Source organism: Fundulus heteroclitus, unplaced genomic scaffold, assembly GCF_011125445.2.
Source record: "Fundulus heteroclitus isolate FHET01 unplaced genomic scaffold, MU-UCD_Fhet_4.1 scaffold_82, whole genome shotgun sequence".
NCBI lineage: Eukaryota > Metazoa > Chordata > Actinopteri > Cyprinodontiformes > Fundulidae > Fundulus > Fundulus heteroclitus.
The window spans coordinates 1,205,701-1,231,622 of NW_023397274.1; the positions used below are offsets into that span (position 1 = coordinate 1,205,701).

Genomic DNA, 25,922 nt, shown 5'->3' on the forward strand with positions numbered 1-25,922 from the left:
CCAAACACCTTTCCTGAGAAGCTTAAAGCATGTAAATAGTCTAATAAGACTCTTACTGAGTCCGAAAAGTCTGAAATCAGTTCCTTTGCAAACAATATGAATTACTGTGTTGCTGAATGACTCGACAATACAATGATACACTCATGCTTGAGGTAATTACTGTGCAGTAATCTTAAGCCTTCATTTACAGAACTGTGCAATCAGACGTTCCCTGATTGATTGCACAAATAGGCATTACCAGTAGCGTGATTGAAACAAGTAATATACCACAAATTTCTCAGCAGGGGGCGATAGCCCTCACAGCTTTTGTAAAGAAACTGTTTTTGAGTCTGTAAGTGTTTGCTTTAATGTTTCTGAAGCATTTACCTGAAAGAAGTGGGTCAAACTGAATTGCCTGGGTGGGTGGGATCTGTGGCCATCTGCCTGACCCTTATCTGGACTGGACAATTGTTGTGTGACCAATTGCTTTTAAATTGCCCTTATTCATAACTAGACGCCGTATAATCTCACAATAAATACAGCTGTACTGTGAAGGTCTCAGAGGATTTCTTTGAGAAGATTAAAAAAGCAAATAGTATCAAGAAGATCAAGGGACACAACAAAACGGTTGGGGATAAAGTTTTAATAGCAGGTTTAGGTTTTTAAGACATCATATACCAACCTTTGAATGGATCATGGAAGACTGTTGAATCCATCATTCGAAAATTGATTATTGCAAAACTGCAAGCTGACAAAGACACGGTGAGGAAGCAATCCAAAGAGAACATTAATCAGAGAAGCGGTCAAGAAGCCGGTGGTAACTCTGGAACAGTTGCAGAGATTCACAGGAAGCCTTTGTTGAAAGAAAGCCATAAGAAATACCAGTTACAGTTTGCTACAGACCGTGTGTAAACCAGTAGCCGTGTGGAGCAAGGTGCTCTAGCAGAGAAAACCCAAATTTTGCAATCAAATGCATAACAGAAAAATAACAGCCACAGCACACCATCCCCACCAAGAAACATGGTGGTAGCAGCATCAAGGTGGATGTTTTCTTCAGCAGAGACAGGGAAGCTGATCAAGGTTGATGAGAAGACCGTTGGAGCTAAACACAAGGTAATACTGTAAGAAAGTATGGTAGATGCTGCAAAAGACTTCCAGCAGGGTAGCAATATTTTTAATGTTTTAAAATACTTTTTATTTAGTATTTTCAACTTTGTACAAGACATTAAAACTTGTCAAAAATGTAACATCAATGTAGTTAGGTGGAGAAGGAGGGGAGGAGTCAAACTCGTTTTCTTAAATGACCTTGACTGGTGTTTTGGTCTGTCTTAAGGTATGTCCTTTCTATTTTGTGTAGCCAAGGAAGGACAATGATATTAAACATATGCAGCCGTAGCTACAACGACATCGTTTGGCAGGTGAATCAGTAACACGTCTTTTTAATTGCTGTAATTTAGCAAAGAATGGTTTTTACAAAGTATTGACTCATAAAGTAGTTGCTGTGCCAATCTGTGAAAAGGGTCGTGGGGGTGTGAGCACCTTTTCAAGGCGCAGTATATGAACCTGTTTTGTGTTGTAATGTCTGGTTTAACTCGTTAAGTGGGAGTGACTGTTTGATTTAGTTTTGATTCTTTCAAACCATATTAAAACAGTGTGAAACTTAAGCTTTAAAGCTTAAGATGAACATATTACACAAATGTTGTTTGGGTCGTTTATTCAGAACACCATTTTTGGAGAAAGAAATAAAACTTCTCTTGTACCAATAAAGTGTTTTTGGTTTTACTTTCAACTAAGAATACTAATAATTTAACCTTTTCTGTTATGCTTCAGCCACAACTGGACAACATTTAGGCCTTTGCTGCCTCTTCTTACAGTAAAATGAGTCCTGTATCACCAGTGTGCGATTTGCCAAAAAAAAATAAAAAAAAAAAAAAAAAAAAAAACAGAGGGGGGATCTTTTCAAAAGTTTTATTAAAGAATAAAAGTTTTATTAATAATGGTTAGCTAGCAGGTGCTCTTTCAGGTAGCTAGCTAGATCCAGTAGACTATTGTTTTTAAACTTGCGCCATCTACTGTCGGGACTTGGGAGTGGGTATTAGTTTACTTTAACCGCTTTGAGCAGAAAACGTAATAATACTCTTTAAAAACAAACAAAATATAAATGTACAAATGTGAAGGACACAAGACATGTATTAATATAATTTTCGAAGTATGCATATTCAGATCAGAAGGGGGTGTCACGCGTCTTTGCTCAGGCAGTTCATCTTCCTTCTGGTGCGCGTTCACGCCCTCCCGCTCCGTTCGGTTTGTCCCACACTGCGACCCGTCGCTCGTCCGGGAGAAATCGCCTCGCTGCGCTGCCCGATGTGTACGGCTGGCTGGAAGCAAAAATGGAAAGCGACACGGCCGTGCGGAGAATAAAGCCCCCCGGGACTCAGCGTTACGCCGCGCAGGACGGAGAGGGAGCCCGGGACCGGTGCGAGGACAACGGCTGCGGCGGCGACCCGAAGAGGAAGCCCGAAGTGAGGCTGCTCTTGCTGCGGGAAGGGCTGGCGGCTGCCCTGCTCTCCGGGTTTGTTTTGCTGCTGTGGGGAGTCGTTCATCTGTCGCTCCAGCAGCTTGTCATCGGGAAGCCGAGTGGGGAGTTCAACGCGGACAGAGCCAGGTGTGTCTGCGGTTCACGGCTAGGTCTTATGGCCGTAAAATAAGAAGAAGGCTGACCCGCCGTTCGAGTTAAAGCGCGACCGTAGAAAGAAAGCGCCGCCGCTTCTCTCCTCCTTCCGGCCGGGCCCACCTTTACCTGAACGCTGCAGAGGAGCTGGCAGGTGTTTAAAGGTAGACCCGACAGAACAACGCGGCCAAGGATCAATTATATATATATATATATATATATATATATATATATATATATATATATATATATATATATATTATCCCCAAAGTCCTGTGAAGTAAAATAAGTAAACGTTTTCGCAAATCATCTGAGTTTGAATAACAAATTATTTATGTTAAAGCATCCAGCAGTAAAGGTCTGTAAATCACTGCTTAACATTTATAGGTTTAATAGATGCAAAGTAAAAAAAAAAAAAAGTTTGCTTATCTGCCACTTATTTATTTGATTTTAAACCTTTTAAGACCCTAACGTGAGGAACATGCAAACAGTTGCAAAAGTGTCCATATCCCTTTAAGCCTCTTTTTTTATATATACAGTTTGTTGCATTAAAGCTATTTAGGGTGAAAGACCAACAAAAGGCTGTTAATAATTCAGAAGTAAAAAGGCTACTATAGCAACAATAAATATATATATATATATATATATATATATATATATATATATATATATATATATATATATATATATATATATATATATATATATATAAAGATCCCCAAAGTCCTGTGAATCTGAGTTTGAATAACAAATTATTTATGTTAAGGCATCCAGCACTAAAGGCTTTGTAAATCACTGCTTAACATTTATAGGTTTAACGGATGCAAAGTAAAAAAAAAAAAAGTTTGCTTCTTTGCAACTTATTTAATTGATTTAAAACATTTTAAGTTTGTTGCATCACAGCTATTTAGATGAAAGACCAACACAGAGCTGTGCATAATTCAGAATGCTCTCCATACCGAGCAAGGAGAGCATTGATGAAGCAGCCAAGAGGCCCGTAGTAACCTCTGGAGGAGCTGCACAACTCGGCTGGGAGAATGCATTGACGGGACATTTTATTAGCCGTGCAGTCTGGGAAAACCTGGGCTGTACGCAAGAGAAAAATGCCTTTGTGTTAAATTCTGTTAGTTTTGCCACAAGCCTCATAGGGGCACCTGAGAAAAGTAGTAACTGAGCTTAACGTCTCGGCTGTGGGAGTTTTTAAAACGCAAAAAGCCAAACGTCTCATTAATTCAAAGCAGTTGCAACATTTTTCAGATTAAAGGATCAGAGTGCCTCGCTGTGCTGTTCTTTAGTCCCCGTGCAGAGGGGGTGGGGTGCGGGTGGAGATTAAGGCACAAAATCTGAGGTCAGCGCAACTGGGGTTGAGCTTTTAGAAAGTGCTGGGTAGTAGGATTTGCTATCATTTAGCCGCTCGCTGCATCAATTAGTGCTGCATGTGAAGTGATTTAGAGCTGCCGGCTTCACTGTTCGCAGCCTAGATTAAAAGCAGACGCATAGTTCAGCGCGTTAAAAGGCTGCTGAGCAGATGGGGCAAACGCAGAGACTGTCCCGTAGTTTATTTGCAGGCGAGCTCGACGGTGCCGGGCAGGAGTTGTACTCACGCGGGCTCTGTGGGCCAGCGTCAGGCAAAGCCGTTTTAAATGCTCAGCGTTACTTTAAAGACAAATAAGTGGAACTATCAGGGTTTCCCTCGTCACTCTGAAGGTTTTAGCTTCATTTCCTGCCTCGATTTAATTAAACCGAGACGTGGCGCGGTAAGAATGAAGCAAGACAGGGTGTAACTCAGGTCTTCCTTTTGGAAATGTCTTTTTTCTTTGATTTCATAACCTATTGTTTTTGGGTTGGGTACTGTCAATGGGGGGTGAAAAAAGTATTATTCTGAATTAGCAAGGAGGATCGGTGGTGTTCAACCAACCAGCGTTTATTGAATCCTTTGCTAACGAGAACAGACGCAGTCTTTGGAAGGTTAATTTCTTAAGCAGACAGAGAAATGCTCTGTTGTTTTTGTAGGCCTGCCTTACTAGAGCCGGCCTTCAGCAGCGATTTCCCCGAAGCCTGGAGCATTCCTTTCTCCCTCCTGCTATCTGTGCCTCTGAACCTTGGGTCTCTCTCTGAGACTAAGCAGCGTTTGGCCTTCAGCTGTGCACGTTAGATTGAACACGTTTGTCAGGCTCTTGGCATTTATAATCAAGGCTGAAGACGTTTTACTTTGCGGCTGCTTGTCCGTGTCACAAACACAAACACGGAGCCGTAGTTTGACCTTTTCCCGTTCCTCTCTGCTCGTCTTGTTCCTCTTTTGTTTTCAGACAACACTTGGAGCAGATCACCAGCGTCGGGCCCCGGCCCGTGGGCAGCCGGGAGAACGAGGTCCTGACAGTGGGCTACCTGCTGGAGCAGATAGAGAACGTGCGAGCGAGGACGGCGGCGGGCCCCCACCGGCTCACGGTGGACGTGCAGCGACCCACCGGCTCCTTCTCCATCGACTTCCTGGGAGGCTTCACGAGTTTCTACGACCGCGTCACCAACGTCGCGGTGAAGCTGGAGCCCAAAGGTGGCGCCCAGCACTTCGTTCTCGCCAACTGCCACTTCGACACGGTGGCCAACAGCCCAGGTACGGATTCCCCAGGTGTTCCTCTCTCAGGTGAGAGATTCAGGGGGCGAGGCGCACAGGCAGCGGCAGGCGTGGATCAAAAATGCCACCGCTGTCATTTTTCTGACAGACAACCTACAACAGATAGTCACAATCAGATTATACAGATTGGTCAAAGATTTCCTATATAAGGGAACCAAGTTGATTGCTTTAAAGTCCCGACAAGCAGCTGTTCTGTTTTCAGAACCGTCAAGTCTAGTAATCCGTCCTGTCTCCTCTTCCACGTAGGGCATCTAATGTGAGTTAACAGCACTTATTGATGTACGTTGATGAAAGCGAGGTAACTAGAAGGGTTGCTAGAGAAATTCAAGTCTTCTGATGCTGTTAGCTTATATGGAGTCGTAGGGACCAGGACCAGGAGTGAGGGCTGGATAGTCTTAGTCTTAGATTTATACTTAGACAACTTTATTTGTCATTTTGTATGCACAGAGTACGTACAGAACGAAATTGCGTTGCATACAGCTTGTAAAAATTGTAGTAAAATTAAATTACAGTATAAGGTGCAGCTGTGATTTAAAAGTAAACAATTTAAATGTAGACAATGCAGGAGAAAGTCACAGTGTACAGGTGAGTATTTTTAAAAAAAACATTTGTATGTGCAGAATTGATTGTGCAGAGGGCATTTGTGCAAGAATACAGCTTGTAAATTACAGTAGATTTAAAATACAGTATAAGGTGCAGCAGTGATTTGGGTCAGTGAGTCTAAAGCCGGGCATACACTGTATGAGTTTTTGCCCCTTTTTGGGACGATTCTTCAGTCGTACGAGAATTCTTTGGATCGGGCCGAGTTTCAGCTTGATCGTGCGTCCTGCGTCGTGTAGTATACAGGCAGTAACGAGGGGCGATTAGCCTCTCACGACCATCTCCCGATCAGGAATTGTACGGTCGGATGAAAATCAAACATGTTTGAAATTCAGTCGGGCCTCGTGAACGATCGTGAGCGATCGCGTCCTGCTGTTGATGCAGAGCTACGAGCGTCTATGAGCCGATTTCCCCCGACCTCGCGCACACGCAAACAAGTAGATTCTTCGTCTTCTCAAACAAAAACACAGGAGCGGAGAGAAGGATGACGGCGGTACGTGTGACATGGAGTCAAACTACGGAGGAGCAACTCGTAGAATTTCTAAAGCAGCGCGTTTTGTTCTAGTGAGCCTCATATTTAAACAGTGAGCATCGACACTTCCGTCTTTTTCTTCTTCTACTGTTTACGTTTGGCTTCCGGGTAGACAAGTCCGAGTAGCGGCATCTCTATACGGGGCTGAGTCTGACGTTTGGTTTTTGGACGCACAATGTGAGCAGTCAGGTCGCATCAGATCATATGGTGAGCAGTGAACTTTTAAACCGTGCGGTTTCGTCGTACAGTTTGAGCTGTATATGAGTACAACGATTGAAAATATTGTACAGTGTATGTCCGGCTTAAAGTGTGCACAAAAATTACTTTCATAATTAGTTAATCTGTATTATTTAAAAACATGTCCCCCATTTTGATTTCAATATGTGAAATTATTAAAAAAATATATATCTAAACCACAGAACACCACATCAAAGTCTATTATTTATTTATTCAATCATAGTTTGCTGCATACCAGGTTCAGAATAACTTTATTTGAACCACTCGGTAGATTTGTTTTGCAGTGGTTTAAAATACACGTGAACACATCCTGGGGGAAAAAAAATGACCAAAACCATCAAATACAGCAGTGCTCAAAATAGACTTAGACAAACTTTATTTGTCATTTTGTATGCACAGAGTGCGTACAGAACGAAATTTCATTGCACACAGCCTGTAGATTGCAGTAAAAATTAAATTACAGTATAAGGTGCAGCAGTGATTTAAAAGTAAACAGTTAAAATGTAGACGATGCAGGAGAGGTCACAGTGTACAGGTGAGTATTTTTTAAAAACATTTGTATGTGCAGAATTGATTGTGCAAAGGGCATTAGTGCAAGAATGCATTTAAAAACTAAGAGTTCGGCGGCATTTGTAATGCTAGATGGAGATGCAATGATGCAAAATGCTCTTACACTTAAAGTCAAAAGACACATAAGAGGAGGGTGATCAATATTAATGCGCCGTTACCGTTAACTTGTTGGTTCTTACAGAAAAAGGCCCCCTAGGCTACTAACGTGTCAGACTGGTCTGTAGTTGGGTTAGTCTGACACAAACGACAATAATAAGCCCCCAAACTAAGACCTCTGTTTACGATTTAACATCGACCTCAAACTGCTGCCAAGGATGAAAACCGGATCCTTTGTAATCATTCTCAAAAGTTATTTTCCTTCTTAAGGAACAGGCGGCTCCTTTAAAATGGCTCGGGGCAAGTTCTTATATTCCGGTCTGTTAAACATTAACATTTTTACTCCTGGAAATCCTACTAAGGTTCATGCCTTAATGTGTTTTTAGCTTTTTAGTGAAAAAGGTCAATTACTGCTGGGACACAATAATTTAGTTATGACGAAAAAGAGCCTCTAATATTTCTGTGCGCTTTGTGCCAGCGACCATGTATGGACCACCCAGTGTTAAAGCTACAGATTTATCGTTTTCCAGGCCTCCTATTGACCGTTTTCAGCCCATATCCTGTGAGCCAGCTAGCGACACAATAGTTTCTCAGATCACACATACAATCACACACACACACGCAGCTCCGCTGGTGGAGGATGAATGCATCCAAGAGGTGTGGACCAGAAAAGCAAATATACATCAGGGTCACACAGTCCAGAAAATCTGATATCCTGGAATCTCCGGCAATAACAGCAGAAGTGAACAAAGAGCCAGTGCATGCTGGAGAACCATCCACACTGCAAAAACACAACTAAAAATAAGTAAAATCTTCTTTAAATTGGTGCATTTATCCTTGATTTTAGCAGGTAAATAAGATAATTTGCCAATGGAATGAGATTTTTACACTTAAAATAGGAACAACTCATCTCTATCATCTTATTTCAAATGCAGTATATCTAATTATCTTATTTTAGGGGTGAAAATACTCTTTCCATTGGCAGATCATCTTATTTACCTGCTACAATCAAGGATAAATGCACTAATTTCAAGAAAATTTGACTTATTTTTAGTTCTGTTTTTGCAGTGCACTGCGCTGTTTTAACCAATCTCCGGACTCTGGCATAACTTCTCCGGAGTGAGGATGAATGAATTGTCGCTGTTAGTGGCAGGGATAGAAGCAGGAAGTCCAGCTGTTAACCAAACCTTCACCCTAGAAAGCTGGAGCACATGATGACTTTGATCTTTAGTTCACTCTTTCCTTGTATTTCTTAACTTTTGTTCCTTGCCGTTGGTCTAATCTGTCTGAATCACATGCCCTCGTCACATGCTCCTTTCCTTTCTTCCCCCTCTCACCCAGGCGACAGTACGTTTCTTTTTTTTCTTTTTTTTCTAGCTGAACCTATTCCTGCACTGCAAAAACAGATCTAAAAATAAGTAAAATGTTCTAAAAGTTGGTGTATTTGTCCTTGATTTGAGCAGGTAAATAAGATTTGCCAATGGAATGAGTATTTTGACTCCTACAATAAGATACTTAGACATCCTGCGCTTGTAATAAGATGATGGAGATGAGTTGTTCCTATTTTAAGTGCAAAAGTCTTATTCCATATTTACCTGCTCAAATCAAGGACAAATACACTAATTATAAGAACATTTTACTTATTTCAAGTTCCGTTTTTGCAGTGTGGCAGGTTTTATTTTTTGTCCCACCGCTCTGAGTTTTCACCTCAGCCAAGCTTTTTTTTTTTTTGTTCTTGTCCAGCAGCCCAAGTTGTTTTCACGATACACGGTCGCATCCCTCTTTATGAAGGACCTCCTGCGTTTGTTTCCCGGTATTTATCTGACAACTGAATGTAACGTAACATGCTCCTTTGTGTATTTATTTACTTTCTTATAAAGGAATTTCTATAGTAGTGTTTTTATGCGTCAATGCAGTGTGACACATAGTTCAGACTATGCAGCAGCCAGAGTCTGCACTGCAAAAAGGGAACTAAAAGTAAGTGAAATTTTCTTGAAATCATTGTATTTTTCCTTGATTGGAGCAGGTAAATAAGACTATTTGCCAATGGAATAAGATTTTTGCATTTAAAATAGGAACAATTCATCTCCATCGTCTTATTTCAAGTGCAGGATATCTAATTATCTTATTTTCCAGACGAATTGTTCCTATTTTAAGTGCAAAAATCTTATTCCATTGGCAAATAGTCTTATTTTGCTTCTCAAATCAAGGAAAAATATACTCATTTCAAGAATTTTTTTACTTACTTTTAATTTCCTTTTTGCAGTGTGTACCCAAGACAAATAAATAAAGTTCATCGTACCATATAATTCCTGCAGCGCGTGAACTCGTGGTCTTGTTTCAGGTGCCAGCGACGACGCGGTGAGCTGTGCCGTGATGCTGGAGGTCCTCCACGCTCTGGCCAACCAGTCTGCTGCTCTTCACCACGGCGTAGTCTTCCTCTTTAACGGCGCGGAAGAAAACATCCTGCAGGTGAAACCTTATCGGCTTGAATACGACGGCAGTTTGGCTGTTTTGTCTTCCATGTCCCAATTTATCTCCAATTGCCTTTCTCTTCCTGCTTTTCATTATTTAATTTCAGGCCAGTCATGGTTTTATTACCCAGCATCCCTGGGCTAAACAGATCCGCGCCTTCATTAACTTGGAGGCTGCAGGCGTCGGCGGCAAGGAAGTTGTTTTCCAGACAGGTATGCAGAGATTTACAGTGCGATATACAGTCATATTCAGTAAATTAGAGGCTTGTTTGTCAGATTAAAAGTACCTTTAAAATAAAAACAAGCCTTAAAGCAGTATTGGCTATTTCTGCATGGAAAATGTAGTTTTTTTTTTATTGGTCTGATGCAATATTCTCATTCTGAATGTTATGTTTTTATTAGCTGACGGGTGAAAAAGATAGAAATAAAGGCTAAAACATCGTCAGTCTGTGTTAATCTATATAATGTTTCCCCGTAGTGAAATGATTTACTGAAATAAATGAACTTTTCAGTAATTTTGTAGGTTATTGAACATGACCGTGCACACATATGCATGTGTGCTGCCCTTTTTCCTTTTCCCACTGAAGGTGTGAAGGTCTGGGAAATCTGCAGAGTACCGTTTCCTTTTAATGAAGTTTAGAAACTCCCACTTTTCTGTACATATTTCTGCAGTTTCTTGTCTGAAACTATATTTTATCCTTTATTTATAATTCACACGCATCCTATATTAATATAGGGTTTATCCTAACAGTACCAAAGAACAGTGAAAGGTTTTCATATTGCCTGGACTTTCCTACATTGAGCCACTATAGATCTACAAGCCTCAATGATGGTTTTATTTGAAAAAGAAAAAAAAACATAAAGTAATGCATAATTCTCAAGTACAAAGGATACGTGGATTACAAAGACGACAAAAAAATCATATGTATTCATTCCACTTTTCACCTCTAAATAAAATCTAGTGCAACAAATTGGGTTCAGGAGTCACCTAGTTGGTAAAGAGTATAACTCCATCTGGTCTGTGAAGGCCTCAGAGGTTTGTTAGAGGACATCAGGCTGTGGGGACTCTTTTCTTCAGCAGCTATGGTTTAGGTGGACTCCATTCACTCATGGGTTTTAATTAGTAGTATCAGCGCGAGACAAAATGGCTGAATACAAGCGTGGCAAAACATTTTAACATCATCCCAAAAAAAAGGTAAAAAACAAAGCAACTGGACTTGTTTTTCTTAGTTGAAGACGTTTCGCTTTCTCTCCAGGAAGCTTTCTCAATTCAAAAAATCTGGAGTAATGTGGAGTAACAAGCTTTATACCATTGGCAAACAAAGGCCAATGGTATAAAGTCCTCTGTATCGAGGAGTAGTTAGGGTTGTTATTGGCTAAATAACAACCCTAACAACTCCTCGATACAGAGGAGTGGACCAGTTTCGGTCCAATCTGCTGGTTTAATGGCTTTAACGACCGCCCATTACTAAGCGGTGGACCTGTTTCTGTTGAATTTGCATGTTATCTAAGCCATTACAAGGCCTTTGTTTGCCAATGCTATAAAGCTTGTTAATCCACATTACTCCAGATTTGTTGAATTGAGAAAGCTTCCTGGAGAGGAAGCGAAATGTCTTCAACTACGGAAACAAGTCCAGTTGCTTTGTTTTTTTTACTTTTTTTTTTGGAATGACGATGACCGGGATGACTGATAATCTTCACCAGCATTTTAACGTCATCATTTCCCTTCTGCTTCCCGGTCATGCATTACTCTGTGTTCACAGAAACAAGTAATCACAGTACAACGCATTCAGAGTAAGTCCGTCCCATTTTTTAGTTCTTCGTAGGAACAAAGGTCATCGTGTCGATCTGAACCAAATGTTTGTCGTTTTTGCCACAGTCGAGTAGCAAAGACCGCACGAAACCCGAGCGGTTTACACAAAGAAAGTCGGACGTTCTTGGTTCCCCACAGCCTAAAAAATAATAATCTCAGCAGCTTTTTATGACCTTTGCTCTCAAAGGGCCGGAGAACCCATGGCTCGTCAAGGCCTACGTTCACGCAGCCAAACATCCCTTCGCCTCGGTGGTCGGCCAGGAGGTTTTCCAGAGCGGCGTCATCCCCTCCGACACAGACTTCCGCATTTACAGGGACTTTGGAAACATCCCAGGTGAGACCGACCACAGAGCACACCTGAATGACCTGCGTAAGCAATGTAAGCACACACGTTTGATTTGTGATTTTTCCTTTTTTTGTTTGTTTTTTTACAGGCATAGATCTGGCGTTCATTGAAAACGGTTTCATCTATCACACCAAATACGACACAGCCAACAGGATACTGACAGACTCCATACAGAGAGCCGGTACATTTCTGATTTCACTCCTCCCTTCCTTACATACATGTAGTGAGGAGTTCCCGTGTTGGTAGATTCTGCGGGGTTAAAGCTGGGGATTAGGCGCCCGCCTATGCATTGAAAATGCATGGTGGAGCCTTATACTATCCACCTAATAAGGGTCCGTCACCGTTAATACAGGCCGGACCGTAGGGTCTACCCCCACATACTACACATCAAAACGTTCGTTTCGACGCCGTGAAGCAGGCTTTTTGTACTTGACGTCATTTCCAGTTACCCTGGTGACAAAATTAACCAAAAACCACTTCATCAACACAGTTGACCTCTCCATAATTCGGAGCTGTGCATCATTCAGTGGGTTAGGTGTTTGGCTGCCAATCAAGAGGTTGCAGGATCGAAACCCAGTGTGGCAATTTCAGAGGTTCACATTTTACGTATTTTTTAATTTAAATCAATACATTTCACCATTTATCGAAGCCTTTAACATTTTTATTCACATATTTCATTTTTTTCATGCTACATTGAAGTATTTAATCGTGTTTTAAAAAACACCAATTTTCCATGCTGCTTCGGTGCAGACCGTCTCCTGTCGGCTGGTTTTGATGAAGACAAATCCTTTTCACTCAGAAGGTTTGATTTAAAATCCCAAAGCAATAAGAGCCTACAACCAAGGAACCTAGAAGCTTTGGCTTTGACGGTTACGCGCACCACCAGGCGGGCGCCTTCTTCAATTTCTTCAGAAATTAAACGTTTCTAGTTTTGTCTACCCTGCAGACCCCGGGTTAATGCTCTGAGGCCATTCTCTTTAAACCTAAAAGATAGCTGCTGTTATTCTGCTTTTACTTAGCAGTAACGGAGCCAGTCAGCATTAAAGCCCCGCGACGCTTGGCATCCGACCTGCCTCTCTTTCCCCTTCCTCCGTACGCCAGCAGCTGAACTCAAAAAAGGCATAAATTATTAGAGGGAGGAAAACAAGATTTCAGGGGAAGCAGGCGGGTATTTTTAGTGTGCAGAGGAGGAAGAGCGGGCAGGACAATGTAGCTTGTGATGGAGAAAGGAGACAAAATGGGGCGAAGTGCGTTCATCACCCGTAGCTGCAGTTAAAGTTCCCACCGGCCCGTTTTTCTTCTAATGGGTGGTCCGCAGCGATTTTTAAGTGACATTTTTAAAGGAAAAGGCCCATTTTTGAATTGAGAAAAGGGAAGCTGCGGTTAGTCGCATCTCAAACGGTGAGAGCTAGCGGAACAAGTCGCTGTTGTCGACCACAGCGAGGCTGCCGGGCGGAAGAACAATGCAGCTTTTGTTTTAGATGCGCGGTTGCGTGCCGAGCTCGCTGACTGTGAGGCCGCGCAGGACAACAGCGTTTCACTCTCATTCAGACGCACAGGCGGACACGTACACACTTCTTCATGATGCAACCAGACGCCTGTGCTAAAACTGTTTGTGTTGTTTTTTTCATAGTTTTTTATAATAATTCAGCCGACGTGCTGCTGTTTGAGCCACCACACATGCAGTCATCATTTCCTACACATCTGAGAAACCCCTGGGCTGATTGGTTACTTTAGGTTGAATATTTGAAAATCTATACGTGAGAAAGTGTTTTTTTTTTTTTTTTTTTTTTTTTTACTAAAACATCCATTTTTTAACACGTTTATTCCTATTGGGGTCGCGAGGGGTGCTGGTGCCTCGTGTAGGTTAGATGTACATGGAAAATCTTAATGTTTTCACCCTTCCTGACGTTTTGCACAGTGATTAGCAGCACTGCAACCTTCAATTTAACATAAAAGTAGGAGTTTTAAAGAGTTGCAGCTGATTCAAGCAGAAGATTCAGAGTTTTTTGGTTTCATTATTACCGGAATGACAGTGTGGGAGCGACCAAAGGCGAACTTCCTCGGTTTTTCCTCTTCTGTTTTTCGCTTTTTCTGCTATCATTTAGCAGCTAACTCTGTGTTTTTATTTATTTTTTTAATCCTATGATGGAAAGTTAACACCTACACCTTTGCAAAGTCCTTGAGGCCTATTGGCACACACTCAATAATGATGTGTGAAAAGCCTTAGAATAAATACGTGTTATATTTTGATGGCACGTTTTATTAAAAAAATCCTAGAACAATAAGTAACTCCTTTGCTTTTCTAATTAAAGTGTCTTGTAGTTTGCATTTCCTAACGCGTGACAGCTCGTTTCCCTGTCGTATTAATTTGGTAGGCAAAGAGGCCCGTTTTATCTCAGCCACTTCTAGAATAGGACAAACGTCATTCAAATCAGGCGGGCGTGTGTTGGTGGCTCCTCACCTGAACGGACCCTCGCCTACAGCCTGAGCTGTAATTAAAGGAGCAAAAGATCTGAAGCTTTGACAAAAAGAGCTGCAGGGGTAGGGTGAGGGAAAGTTTCCAAAGCTCACTGACGGAGAACTGCCCTGGAGACTGGAATCATGAGACCTAATTTACATGCAAACCTGTTTCATCTGCAGTCATGCGAGGAAAAATCAGTTTGAGTTGAACCAACACGAGTGCAGACTGAAACTATCAGCGACTGTACGCTTCAGTCAAAGAGGCTCAGACACAGCCTTCAGCAAACAGCCTATATGAGTCTTTACTGACACAAAGGGGCAAATATGGGGAAAAAGCACATCACTTTAAAGTAAGGAGGAAGATCCAGGATGTTGTTGTCATAAACTGTGAAATACTCGGACTTGGCAAAAAAATCTGAAACAAATCTGGTGACCTGAGACCTAAAAATGGTTCATCTTTAGGCCTTAGAACCAATTCACACAGACAGACACTTTAATGTAATCGATTTATTCAGATTTACAGATTGAGATTTCATTTTTGGTTTTTCATGAAACTTTGGACTATATCAGTCCGATAAGAGGGAATTGTTTTGTTGATATCATGCAACGTTGAATATATGTTATATTGTCAAAATCCTCCAAAGAGGAAACTTTTTTTTTTACCCTAAGACGAGGCTCTCTAATTTATTCGCTTACTTGTTGATGTCAAGTTACACAAATGAAGTGAAGCCTGTTCCTAGATGTCTAATACAACTAGCAGCAAACATTTAATTTTCATTGTTTGCTCTGGCGGGGCCCGCCATCTTGTTTTATAAGCATCTTTTTAAAGCTCGTAATAAGTTGCACTTTGAATTCGGGTCAACTCCCAGATGAGATAATGGAAATAAAAGTAAGTTTTAACAAATCATTTCAGCAATTTGTTTTTTATAAAACAAAAAGGTAAGAAAATCGATTAATCGGATTCTGTAAAAAAAAAAAAAAAAATTGTAGATTTTATTTTTAAGCCTTTTTCGCCCAGCCAGCCCAAATCTTACTGAGAAGCTATTAGCTGAGCTAAAGAGAAGAGTCTATAGTACAGGACCCATCTATTGTTTGCTTAACCTAACTGGGACGACTGCAGCGAGCTTAGCTTCACATGTAAAATACAAAGTGGGTTTTATTCACACAGGTTTCCAGCCAAAGCTAGGAGCCAACCCCTACGCCTGGTTTAGGCTTCGAAAAACAAAACTAACATGATTAAAAGACATTGAGCAAAGAGTTTATTCCTGTAAAATATCACAAGAGAAGATTCAGATTAAAGATTGTTTCTAAACATCTCTGTGTGAGATTATGCTGCAGCAATAAACGCTGAAGTTGTTCTAAGGCTTTTTACACACTTTTACCGGAGTTGCCAAAAAGTATGTAGGGTGTAAGAAAAATTAACATTTTCTGTAGGTGTTGGGCAGAGACTGCGTGTTGCTGCTTCTTAACCTCTTAAGACCCGAGAACGTTAGTCCACACATTTAGACGTCTTCAAATGTGTCACCTTCATTTTCAGACCTGTCAGGAGGAACAAAAATCTATGTTTGAAGAGAAACTGATCATTTGCAGGTTTCAAAACCAACGTTTAGACAAAAAACGATCGGGTTAAACGTCCCGATTTGCCTCTCCTCAGAATTACAAACGCACGTCTCTCTGACCTACTTCTGTCCACACCTGCCGCCTCTAGGTGACAACATCCTGGCCGTCCTGAAGCACCTGGCGACGTCGGCGGAGCTGGCTGACTCCTCGGAGTACCGACACGGGAACATGGTGTTTTTCGACCTGCTGGGCGTGGTGGCCGTGGCGTATCCGGCCCGCGTCGGCACCATCTTCAACTACATGGTGGCCGCCGCCGCCTTCCTCTACCTGGCCAAGAAGGCGTCTCTGCCCGGCAATCGAGGCAGGTCCCCCGCGGACGGACGGGCGCCGCGTCGAGCTGTCCTCTCCCTCCGTCTGACGTCCGTCTCCGTCCGTTCCAGGTGGGCGCTACGTTCGGGAGCTGGCCTGCGGCGCCGGGGTGGCGGTGCTGGGCTGGTTGGTCACGCTGCTGTCGGTGCTCATCGTCGCTCTCCTCGTCACCCTGTTGGGCCGCTCCATGTTTTGGTACACGCACTTCTACGCCGCCGTCTGCTTGTACGGAGCCGCGGCCGCCGGGAAGATGATCCTCATCCACACGCTGGCCAGGAACCTGTACTACGGCGTGAGTCTAATTTATCATGTCTTTTTAAACATGTACAAACAACAAATCATTTTGTTTCCTCGCTGTGCGGATTAGTTGCTAAAAGACCCACAGCATCTAAACTCAGAGCAGAAATAATTGAGTTATACCTACAATATATTTCAACCAAAATTGCAATTTTGACTTTTCTCCGCGTTAACCACAAGCAACAAACATGGCGTCTAAATAAAGATGTTTGTAAACAAGGACTATTTAAAACAAGAACTTTTATTTGTTTCTATTAATCAGAATATTATTCAAGAGAACAGCTTTTAGTTGATTTGGACATCAATCCTTGTTGAACATAAAGTGCAACCATCAAGCAAGTCTATGTATTAAACTGATTGACCTGTACTTAATGCTATGTATGATTATACAAACTCTAAAACAAGTAATACAATTAGATTATCTCACTGCTGCAACTGTCCTCCCTTCCATGTGGAGGCAAACCTACTTTAAACATTTTATCAACACCTAATGGACGTGTCTAATTTCCTAATTGTTACATAGCCAAAAATTGCAGACTCTGCGATTTGGAAATTGTGTTTTTTTAAATTGCTATTATATTGAAAATGCAAGTAATTGTTCAACCCTAGCGCGGTGTGTGTCCCACACAGGGCGTGCGTCTGGTGGAGCTGGGCGATCTGTACTTCGACGTGAGCTTGCTGCTGTGGGGCTGCGGCCTGCTGTGGCTGACGCAGCGGGGGCTGTGCTCGGCCTACGTCCCCATGCTGATGGTGGCCTTCCCCCTGGTCACCAGGCTGCTGCTGACCAAGGAGTTTAAACACAGAGGTAAACGTTTGCATCTCGTCTCACCTACGTCAGGGCTCAAAATTAGTCCTACCGCGGCATATTTAGCGCCTCTTCCAAGCTTTAGATTTAAAACGGCGTCGCCTTTAATATATAGTGGACGATCTTCTTTCGGCTTCGAGGTCTGGGGGGGATCACTTATCACCTCGCGCCAGGGTGCGTGCTCGTTTATTGTTTCCTCTTGCTGTGCACGCGCACTTCTACATTGCAAAAACGGATCTAAAAATAATTAAAATGTTCTTAAAGTTAGAGTATTTATCCTTGATTTGAGCAAGTAAATAAGATTATCTGCCAATGGAATGAGTGTTTTTATCCCTAAAATAAGATAATTAGACATCCTGCACTTGAAATAAGATGATTGAGATGAGTTGTTCTTATTTTAAGTGCAAAAATCTTATTCCATTGGCAAATCATCTTATTTACCTGCTCAAATCAAGGACAAATACACAAATTTTAAGAACAGTTTAAATATTTCTAATTCTCTTTTTGCAGTGTAGTGTTTATGTATCCACTTAGCTTCGGTTTCTGCCGCACTGCAACAACGGATGTAAAAATAAGTAAAATGTTCTTTAAAATTAGTGTTTTTGTCCTAGATTTGAGCAGGTAAATAAGATTATCTGCCAATGTAATGAGTATTTTGACCCCTAAAATAAGATAATTAGATATGCTGCACTTGAAATAAGATGATGGAGATAAATTGTTCCTATTTTAAGTGAAGAAATCTTATTCTATTGGCAGATCATCTTATTTACATGCTCAAATCAAGGAAAAAGACACAAATTTTAAGAAAATGTTACTTATTTTTAGTTCTGTTTTTGCAGTGGTTCACCGTAGCTCCACTTCTCTCACCGTATACTTTAAAAATGGCTGAGAGTCGTAAGAAGCAAGTTTGCTGAGAAGAAGAGGAAGACTTGAGTAGAAAGAAATAAGTCCAGAGAGGATGTGGGAGATTTTTTTTCACGCGTTCCCTCTTAGGAGCGGAAAAGCAGGTAAGACGGCATTTCTTACCTACATTTCCAGAAAAATCGTCCACTATTCCTTTTAATAAGAGCGACGAGTGGCACTCATTTAGTTTCTACACAATCATTATTTGCAGCCATAAAAGTGTCCAGAATTTCTCTTTCTTGTATCGAAAAAAGCGTTCAACCGTTTGCCTAGCGGTGTACAGCAACACGTGGGGGAGGGGGAGTGGCTTATTTCTCCTTGACACATTTTGAAAAAAACAACACTTTTTAAAAGCTATGCACTATTGTCTGATGATAATAGTTTACAGAGAGGGTTTGAGGAGCCTCTGACCACGTTTGGGGTCCTGCTCCTGCAGCTGCTCTGAAACATGTCCTGCACAGAGGACACAGGGACAATCTGCTACCTTCTCAGCTCCCCTCACTGTCCTCTGCAGGACACAATACTCTCAAACTTTGCAGTTGGTCTTATTTTGAGTATTTGCATGTCAATAGAGGTTTTACGTAATAAAATACTATCGTTGTCATGGACCAGAAAAAACATAGAAAACAGTGTTGTTGAGATTAATGTCACATTAGGACATTGACGTCACTTGAAATCCAATTTAACAAAAACATTTTTTGGCATTTAAACACATTTTTTACCTATTTTCTTTAATCTGTATTGTTTTTAACCTTATTTACACCACTGCCAGTCAGAGGTTTGGTCTCATCTTTGTCATTCAATGGCTTTTCCTTGTTTTTACAGTTATTGCAATTACATGGTGAAGACATCAAAAATATATAGACTTATGTATCAAGCACAAAATTGTGAAATAACTGAAAAGCATTTTTCTAAAAAGCTAAATTAGCAACCCCCTTTGTTTTTTTTTGATTATTGCTTTGGTCACTTTTGGCCTTGTCTGGGTTCCCAGAGGTAGTAATAAAAATAAAGACAAACCCGTTGAATGAGAAGCCGTGACCAACCTTTTCAGCGGTAGTGTAGACGTGGTGAGAAAAAGAAAGCTGACCTGTCTGACAAATGTTTTTTTTTTTCCTCCAGGAGCATCGCTGCAGTACAGCGGGCTGTACCTTTTGGGCCTGGCCCTGCCGTACGTCCACTTCATGTTCCTCATCTGGGTGGTGTTTGAGATTTTCACCCCCATCATGGGCCGCAGCGGCACAGAGATCCCCCCCGAGGTGGTGATGGCCTCTTTGGTCACCTTGGCAATCGTGTTCCTCTCCTCTTATTTTGTAAGCATTCACTCAGAAATCCACAACTTTCAACTTGGGAATCTGAATTTTGTTTCTCAGACTGAAAAGTTCTACTTGATCTGTTTAAATAACGTTTTTGTTCACCTTTTCTTATATGTATTAGAGCAGGGGTGTCAAACGTACAGCCCGCAGGCCGGTTCTGGCCCGCCGAACAATTTAGTCCAGCCCGGTGGCTAAATGCATTATCATTATTCAACAAAAACATTTATTTTTTTTATCCAGTGTCCTGTCTGGCAATGTGGCAATGCAAATTGTTGTCTTAATGCCAACATGAGCTCATCAGACTTGACTTTCTTAAGTGGAGCAGTACTGCTTTTGCCATAGTGCTCCACTTGATTTATTAATGTGAATAGTTTTATTATGATTCATGCGGGGAATATCTCAAACGATATGGACACTACAATGGGAAAGTAGGAGAGAAAAGGAAGAACAAGAAGAAAAAAAGAAAAGGTTAAAGAAAGAGGAGATAAAAGGAAGAGAATGATAAAACAATTATTGAAAAAAAACATGTACTTTGTTTATTTAAAAATCTGCAGTTCCTATATAGTCCACGAGGGGCGCTGTGTTTTAATTAGCAGGTTAAGCTTCAGATGTGGAAAATTGATTTTAAATAATTTCTTAATTTTTATCTGTTTTATGTATTTTGTCATTCGGGACAGTGTTTTTAAGTTCCAAAAAATGTAAATAAATGTTTTTTAACATTGTACAATCACTGTGATCAGTTCTTATGCATAATGCACAAGTAAGTGTTTAACTGAGTAAAAGTATTGTTGAAATTGCACATACTTTTCTTAAAAACGCTGATGTTATTCATAATATATTGTGTAAAACTGAAATTCATTTAATATAAAAATAAGTCCACTTTTATTAGTTCTATTTAATCTTGCAAAGAGTTAACTCGTGTGGCCCTCTTGAGATCAGAATAAGCTGTATGCGGCCCCTAAACCAAAATGAGTTTGACACCCCTGTATTAGAGGATTGTAGTGCTTCGGCTCTTCTTTTAATGCACATATTTGCTTGTGTCAGCTGCATTTTATCTACTTAACGAGGAGCACGAAGTGGATCCTGGCAGCTCTGGGCTCGGTGTTCGTTGTCACGTTCCTGTTGGTGTCGGCCGGCCTCTTCTTTCCTTATTCTGGGAATCCAAACAGCCCTCGACCAAAGAGGATATTCCTGCAGGTTCAAATTCACAACACACATTTAACTACGTATATAAAAAAATTTACAGGTCAATTCGATTTGCACGATTCATTAAAACTTGCATGGGAACAAATAAGAGAAATTTCCATGCCCTGATCGCATAGTCGTCTCTCCGCAGCACACGACTCGGACTTTCCACAACCTTCAGGGCCAGGTGGAGAGCAGAGACTCTGGCATCTGGGTAAACAGCTTCGACTTCACCGCAGTGCAGCACATCACGCCCGTCATCCCCGAGATCAACGACAGCATCCGGACCCGCTGCCGGGAGGACCGACCTTTCTGCGGCTACCCCTGGTTCCTGCCTGTGAAGTTCCTCAGCAGGTGAGCAAAGCGGCAAAGCGGCTACGCACGTCTTGTTTCGTGTCCGGAACCTCGACTCGACACGGAGCTTTGGTGTGTTTGTAGGAAGAACTGGTACCTTCCTGCTGCAGAAGTGTCTCCAGGTGCTCCAGTGGAGTTCAGCCTCCTGTCCAAGGAGGAGACCAGATGGGGAACAGTTAAGATGACCTTCAGCGTAAAAGGTAACGCGCGCCATGTCAGATGGACCAGACATCCAGTGAAATGCTGCAGACAATAACTAGGGCTGAACGATTTTGGAAAATAATTTAATTGCGATTTTATTTATTATTATTTTTTATAGTTTAATTCATCATGTCTTATTAAACATATACAAACAACAAATCAATCTGTTTCATCGCTGTGCAGATCAGGAGCTAAAAGAGCCGCTGCGTCTCAACTCAGAGCAGAAATGATTTAAATATATTTCAACCAAAATTACGATTTGATTTTGACTTTTCTCCGCATTAACCACAAGCAACAAAAATGGCCTCTAGATAAAGATGTTTGTAAACAAGGACTATTTAAAACAAGAACTTTTAATGTTTTTATTAATCAGATTATTATGCAAGAAAACAGCTTTTAAATGATTTGGACATCAATCCTTGTTGAACATAAAGTGCAACCAGCAAGCAAGTCTATGTATTAAACTGACTGACCTGAACTTAATGCTATGGTGAGATTCCTGAGTGTTTCTGGTAAAACAGTATGAATATATAAACTAAAACAAGTATTAAAATTAGATTATCTCACTGCTGCAACTGTCTTCCCTTCTTTGTGGAGGCAAACCCACTTTAAACATTTTACTGACACCTAAAGGACACGTCTGATTCACTAATTGTTACATAGCCAAAAATTGCAGACCTCTGCGATTTGGAAATCTGGGTTTTTTTAAATTGCGACTATATTGCAAATGTGATTAATTGTGCAGCCCTAGCCTTAACTGAACTTAGGAGGGTATCAACAGAACATTAATCAATCACTTCTCAGGTCACAGCCTTGGACACCATGTAGCCCCATGAGGTTTTGACGCCCCGAGCCTGTTCTAAAAAAAATTTATAAATAAAAAAAAGTATTGATCGATATCAATAATTATCAACAAATTCAAAACATATATTTTAAGTGCAGCCCTGGCCATTTTATGCTGTTGCTTAGTGACCTATTTTTAGACAGAGAGCAAACACTGAATTCAAACTCAACCTGTTATTCAACCAACTTATTTACCAAAACTTGCAAGTTTTTAAAAAAAGAAAAAACAACATGTGCTCTTTGAACCCTTTGAAGGGGGCGGAGCTTGGTTCCTGGGTCTGGGTTGTGATTGGTTGGGAGGATGTAATGACTGTAATATTACCCTACATTGCTAGAACGCATAAGGAAGGAACATTTTTATTCTATTGAACTATTTATTGACCCTTTTTTTTCTATCGATTGATATATATTCTTATTGAATTATGGTCCAGCCGGCATTCATCGCTGTCTTTCTTTTGTCTCTTTCAGGACCCAGCCACATGTCTCTGTACCTGATGCCTCACAGAGGAGCCAGTCTGTCCACCTGGTCTCTCGGCGATGGGACGCCTCAGTACGACCTGAACGGAGAATATTTCGTCTTTTATTCGCACGGCCTCGATGCTCCGACCTGGACCTTCTGGTTCGAAATACAGGTACCGTCTGAAGAGACCTCTCATCCTTTTGTTTTTCAGCGGACCGCTTGAAAGCCTTCTTCTTTTTTCTTCTAGTTTTTGACTTACATTTAAATGTTATATATTTTCAGAGCGTGTAAATGAGGATGTTACTTAGATGTTTAAAGGAAAAGCCAGAAGTAACAACACATTGCGAGAGCCGCATCATTCGTCTTAGTCAGAATAAACCTTTTGGGTATTGGTGACGTGATCTCAGTAATGCGTTAAAGACTTACTAGTGTTGAACGTTTGCCAGCCTGATGCTTTAATTTCTATCAGAATAGATTTCTAAGGCCTTTATTTGTGGTTTTGGTTCTGGATTTCAGCCAAACCCGGTCTGAAAGCTTCAGCCTCCGATGTCTGCATTGATGAAAAACGTGTGAATGCGTATCTCTGGTTTCTCAGAGAATTTGGTCGCTGGTTTGGGGGTCGGCTCCCCCCACAGTGGGACTGTGGTGAGATTCACGGTGTCGTTTTCTGTCAGCCCCCCACAGAACCGGACCCGGCCGGCCCCGAGGGGATGATTTCAGTTGCCATATCGACCCACTACTTCTTCGGCGAGGACCGACGGACTGCTCAGCTGGAGGAAATCCTCCATAAGTTTCCCGCCTGGGCTTTTCCCTCCTCCTGGGTCAGTACCTACGACATGTACCGCTACTGAGGACATCTCCGCTGAAACAGAGCGGGGGTGGTGGGGGGGCGGGGGACAGCCCACCGGGACATTTTCAGAGAGCGACCCCGCTGCCTTTTAACTCTGACAATGACACACACACTAACACCCGCGCTGCGCCCCCAGCCTGCCTGAGAGAGACCTCCATCACTGTGTCGGCGGGCGGAGCAGCTGACCGAGCAGCTGACCGGGCAGGATCGCCGCTCAGGCCACCACAAAGCCTCATGCTCACTAATGGGTTAGTGAAACACAGGAGTCTTAAGCTTGGATTTTATTTTTTTTGTTTGTTATTTTTTTACTCAGCTGTGCCTTTACTTTCCACACTTTCTGTCCCACTTTTCATCTCCGCTCAAACGCTAGCCGCTAAGCACTCTTCAGTGATTCACGCCGCCTGCGTTAGCCGCTCTGTTTACCAGCAAACCTCCCCGCCGCCGCCGCCACCGCCTCACTAAACGTGCCTCTGGATTCCTGCGGTATCTACCGCCGCCGGTGCTGTAACGGACTCATGGAGACGCGTCTGTTATATGTCGCATATCGCAACATCTGTCCAACAAAAACAGCTGGCTGAGGTGTCACGTTTCTAGAAGTCCATGAAAATCAATGTTTAAGTGTTAGCTTCCTTTATTTGTTGTTATGAAAATTTATTCCCTGAATCTTTCATTTGAGCGGGTGAGAAACAAGGTAACCAAGCTTTGCATTCACACTGACCCAGTTTCACCCCCCCCCCCCACCCCGTCCTGTTCCACGCTGAGCTGCTGCTTATTTACGTTTTTTCTCGATGTAACGTTAACTTTAAACGTTAAACTAAAACTTTATCCGCCTTCATGGGGTCTGCAGCAGCGACAGCGAGTTTCCTTTGCTGATGTTCCACTTTATTGTTTTTCTGTGTCTTTCTTGCAAAAAAAAAGAATCCAAACAGGGAAGAAATGTCATATATTGGGGCCAAAAGGTAATTATTAATTAAGGACTTTAACAGAAAGGTGCAGGTTCTGTGAATTTGATACAGATTTGCAGGTTTTATTGTTTTTAACTTTCATTTCATTACGTTTGTACCTCACATTAGTGGGGGGAATAAAAACTTTAACTTTAGCTCTTATTTGACCCCAATTAGTTCTCTAAATGGATATTTCTGGATTGCTGCCTTTTAAGTAGCCCCGAAAAGTTATTCAAGGTGAAAAAAAAGAAAAATCGTATTTTTTACTCTTAAATTCTTATGTTTTTATTTGGCAGTTTGTTGCCTTCCTTTGTACGATCTTCAAATTGAATTAAAAATAAAACATTTTTATATAGATAACTCTCTCTATATATATATAGATATATCTATATATATATGTTAGGTCTGACGCAGTAGGTCTTTAAAATTGTTAAAAGCAATTACAAAAAAGCTCCTCCATGCTCCTAATAAATGACATTTCTTTGTCATAGAGATTCGTTTTTCTTGCCGAGAAATGTTGACAAGAAGTTTGTTCACTTGTTTCGGCTCGCGTCAAAAAAACAAACAAAAAAAAACTAATAATAAAAACTTTAAACCTAAAACCTCCATATGCAAATCAAAAATCCTGGTATTATCTTAGAAAGACCCGGTGCTGCTAAGCCGACTCAACCCTGTGACACGGTGATCCAGCATGAGTGTCCAACACTAACACCAGTTGTTAAAGCTTTTTTCCATTGAATATTGACACGTAGCAGACGTAGTGGCAGGTGGATCTGAATATCTGCTCTGCGTTCAGAGCCATGTTTGGTGTTGGCTTCACCTTTTAGTGTAATTAAGGTGGAAGCAAGTGGTTAAAACGTCGGGAGCCCTGCCCTGCTGTCCTTTCAGCCGCGCCCGCACAGGAAACACGCCGGTACGAAGGGAGGCCTTAAGTTTCTGCTCCCAGAGACGCACAGAAAGGTCTCGCTGATCCCAAAGTGCCGCTCTGCGTCTTTGTTAGCGTTGCCCTGAAAAATGTTCACCCAGGATTTAGAGAGATTACTACGGAAGAGGATTAGGGCCACTCAAAAAAAAAAAAAAAAAGTCTACTCAATTTTGACTTATTTCTCAGAATTCTGAGATTAAAGTCAGAATTCTGAAAAAAAGTCAGAATTGAGTAGACTTTTTTTTTTTTTTTTTTTTTTTTTGAGTGGCCCTAATCCTCTTCCGTAGATTACAGTCGATCTGCAAATGTGGGAGGTTAAACTCCCTCCACCGGGTTCATGCTGAAAGTTTTCTGATTTTCTGCAGCAGCTGGAGTTTATTCTATTATCTGAAGAAAGACCACAAACAAAATAAAAAATAATAAAAACGTGCAATGAGACAAGCGGTCGGTTTCCCACGGCCCCAGAACAGAGACTCATGCTGAAGCTCTTCTACTCG

General features: G+C 41.6%; 1 protein-coding gene across 1 annotated transcript; it reads left to right on the top strand.

Moving 5' to 3' along the window:
• Positions 1 to 2,277: 2,277 nt before the first annotated feature.
• Positions 2,278 to 25,061, top strand: LOC105930805 (endoplasmic reticulum metallopeptidase 1). Its single transcript, XM_012869178.3, has 15 exons — positions 2,278 to 2,644; positions 4,960 to 5,264; positions 9,665 to 9,792; positions 9,902 to 10,007; positions 11,795 to 11,941; positions 12,042 to 12,134; positions 16,125 to 16,337; positions 16,417 to 16,637; positions 17,273 to 17,447; positions 19,470 to 19,660; positions 20,708 to 20,860; positions 21,000 to 21,202; positions 21,287 to 21,402; positions 22,715 to 22,878; positions 23,381 to 25,061. The coding sequence occupies exons 1-15, from the start codon at positions 2,370 to 2,372 to the stop codon at positions 23,555 to 23,557; spliced, it is 2,667 nt and encodes an 888-aa protein (XP_012724632.2). The 5' UTR covers positions 2,278 to 2,369; the 3' UTR covers positions 23,558 to 25,061.
• Positions 25,062 to 25,922: the final 861 nt, after the last annotated feature.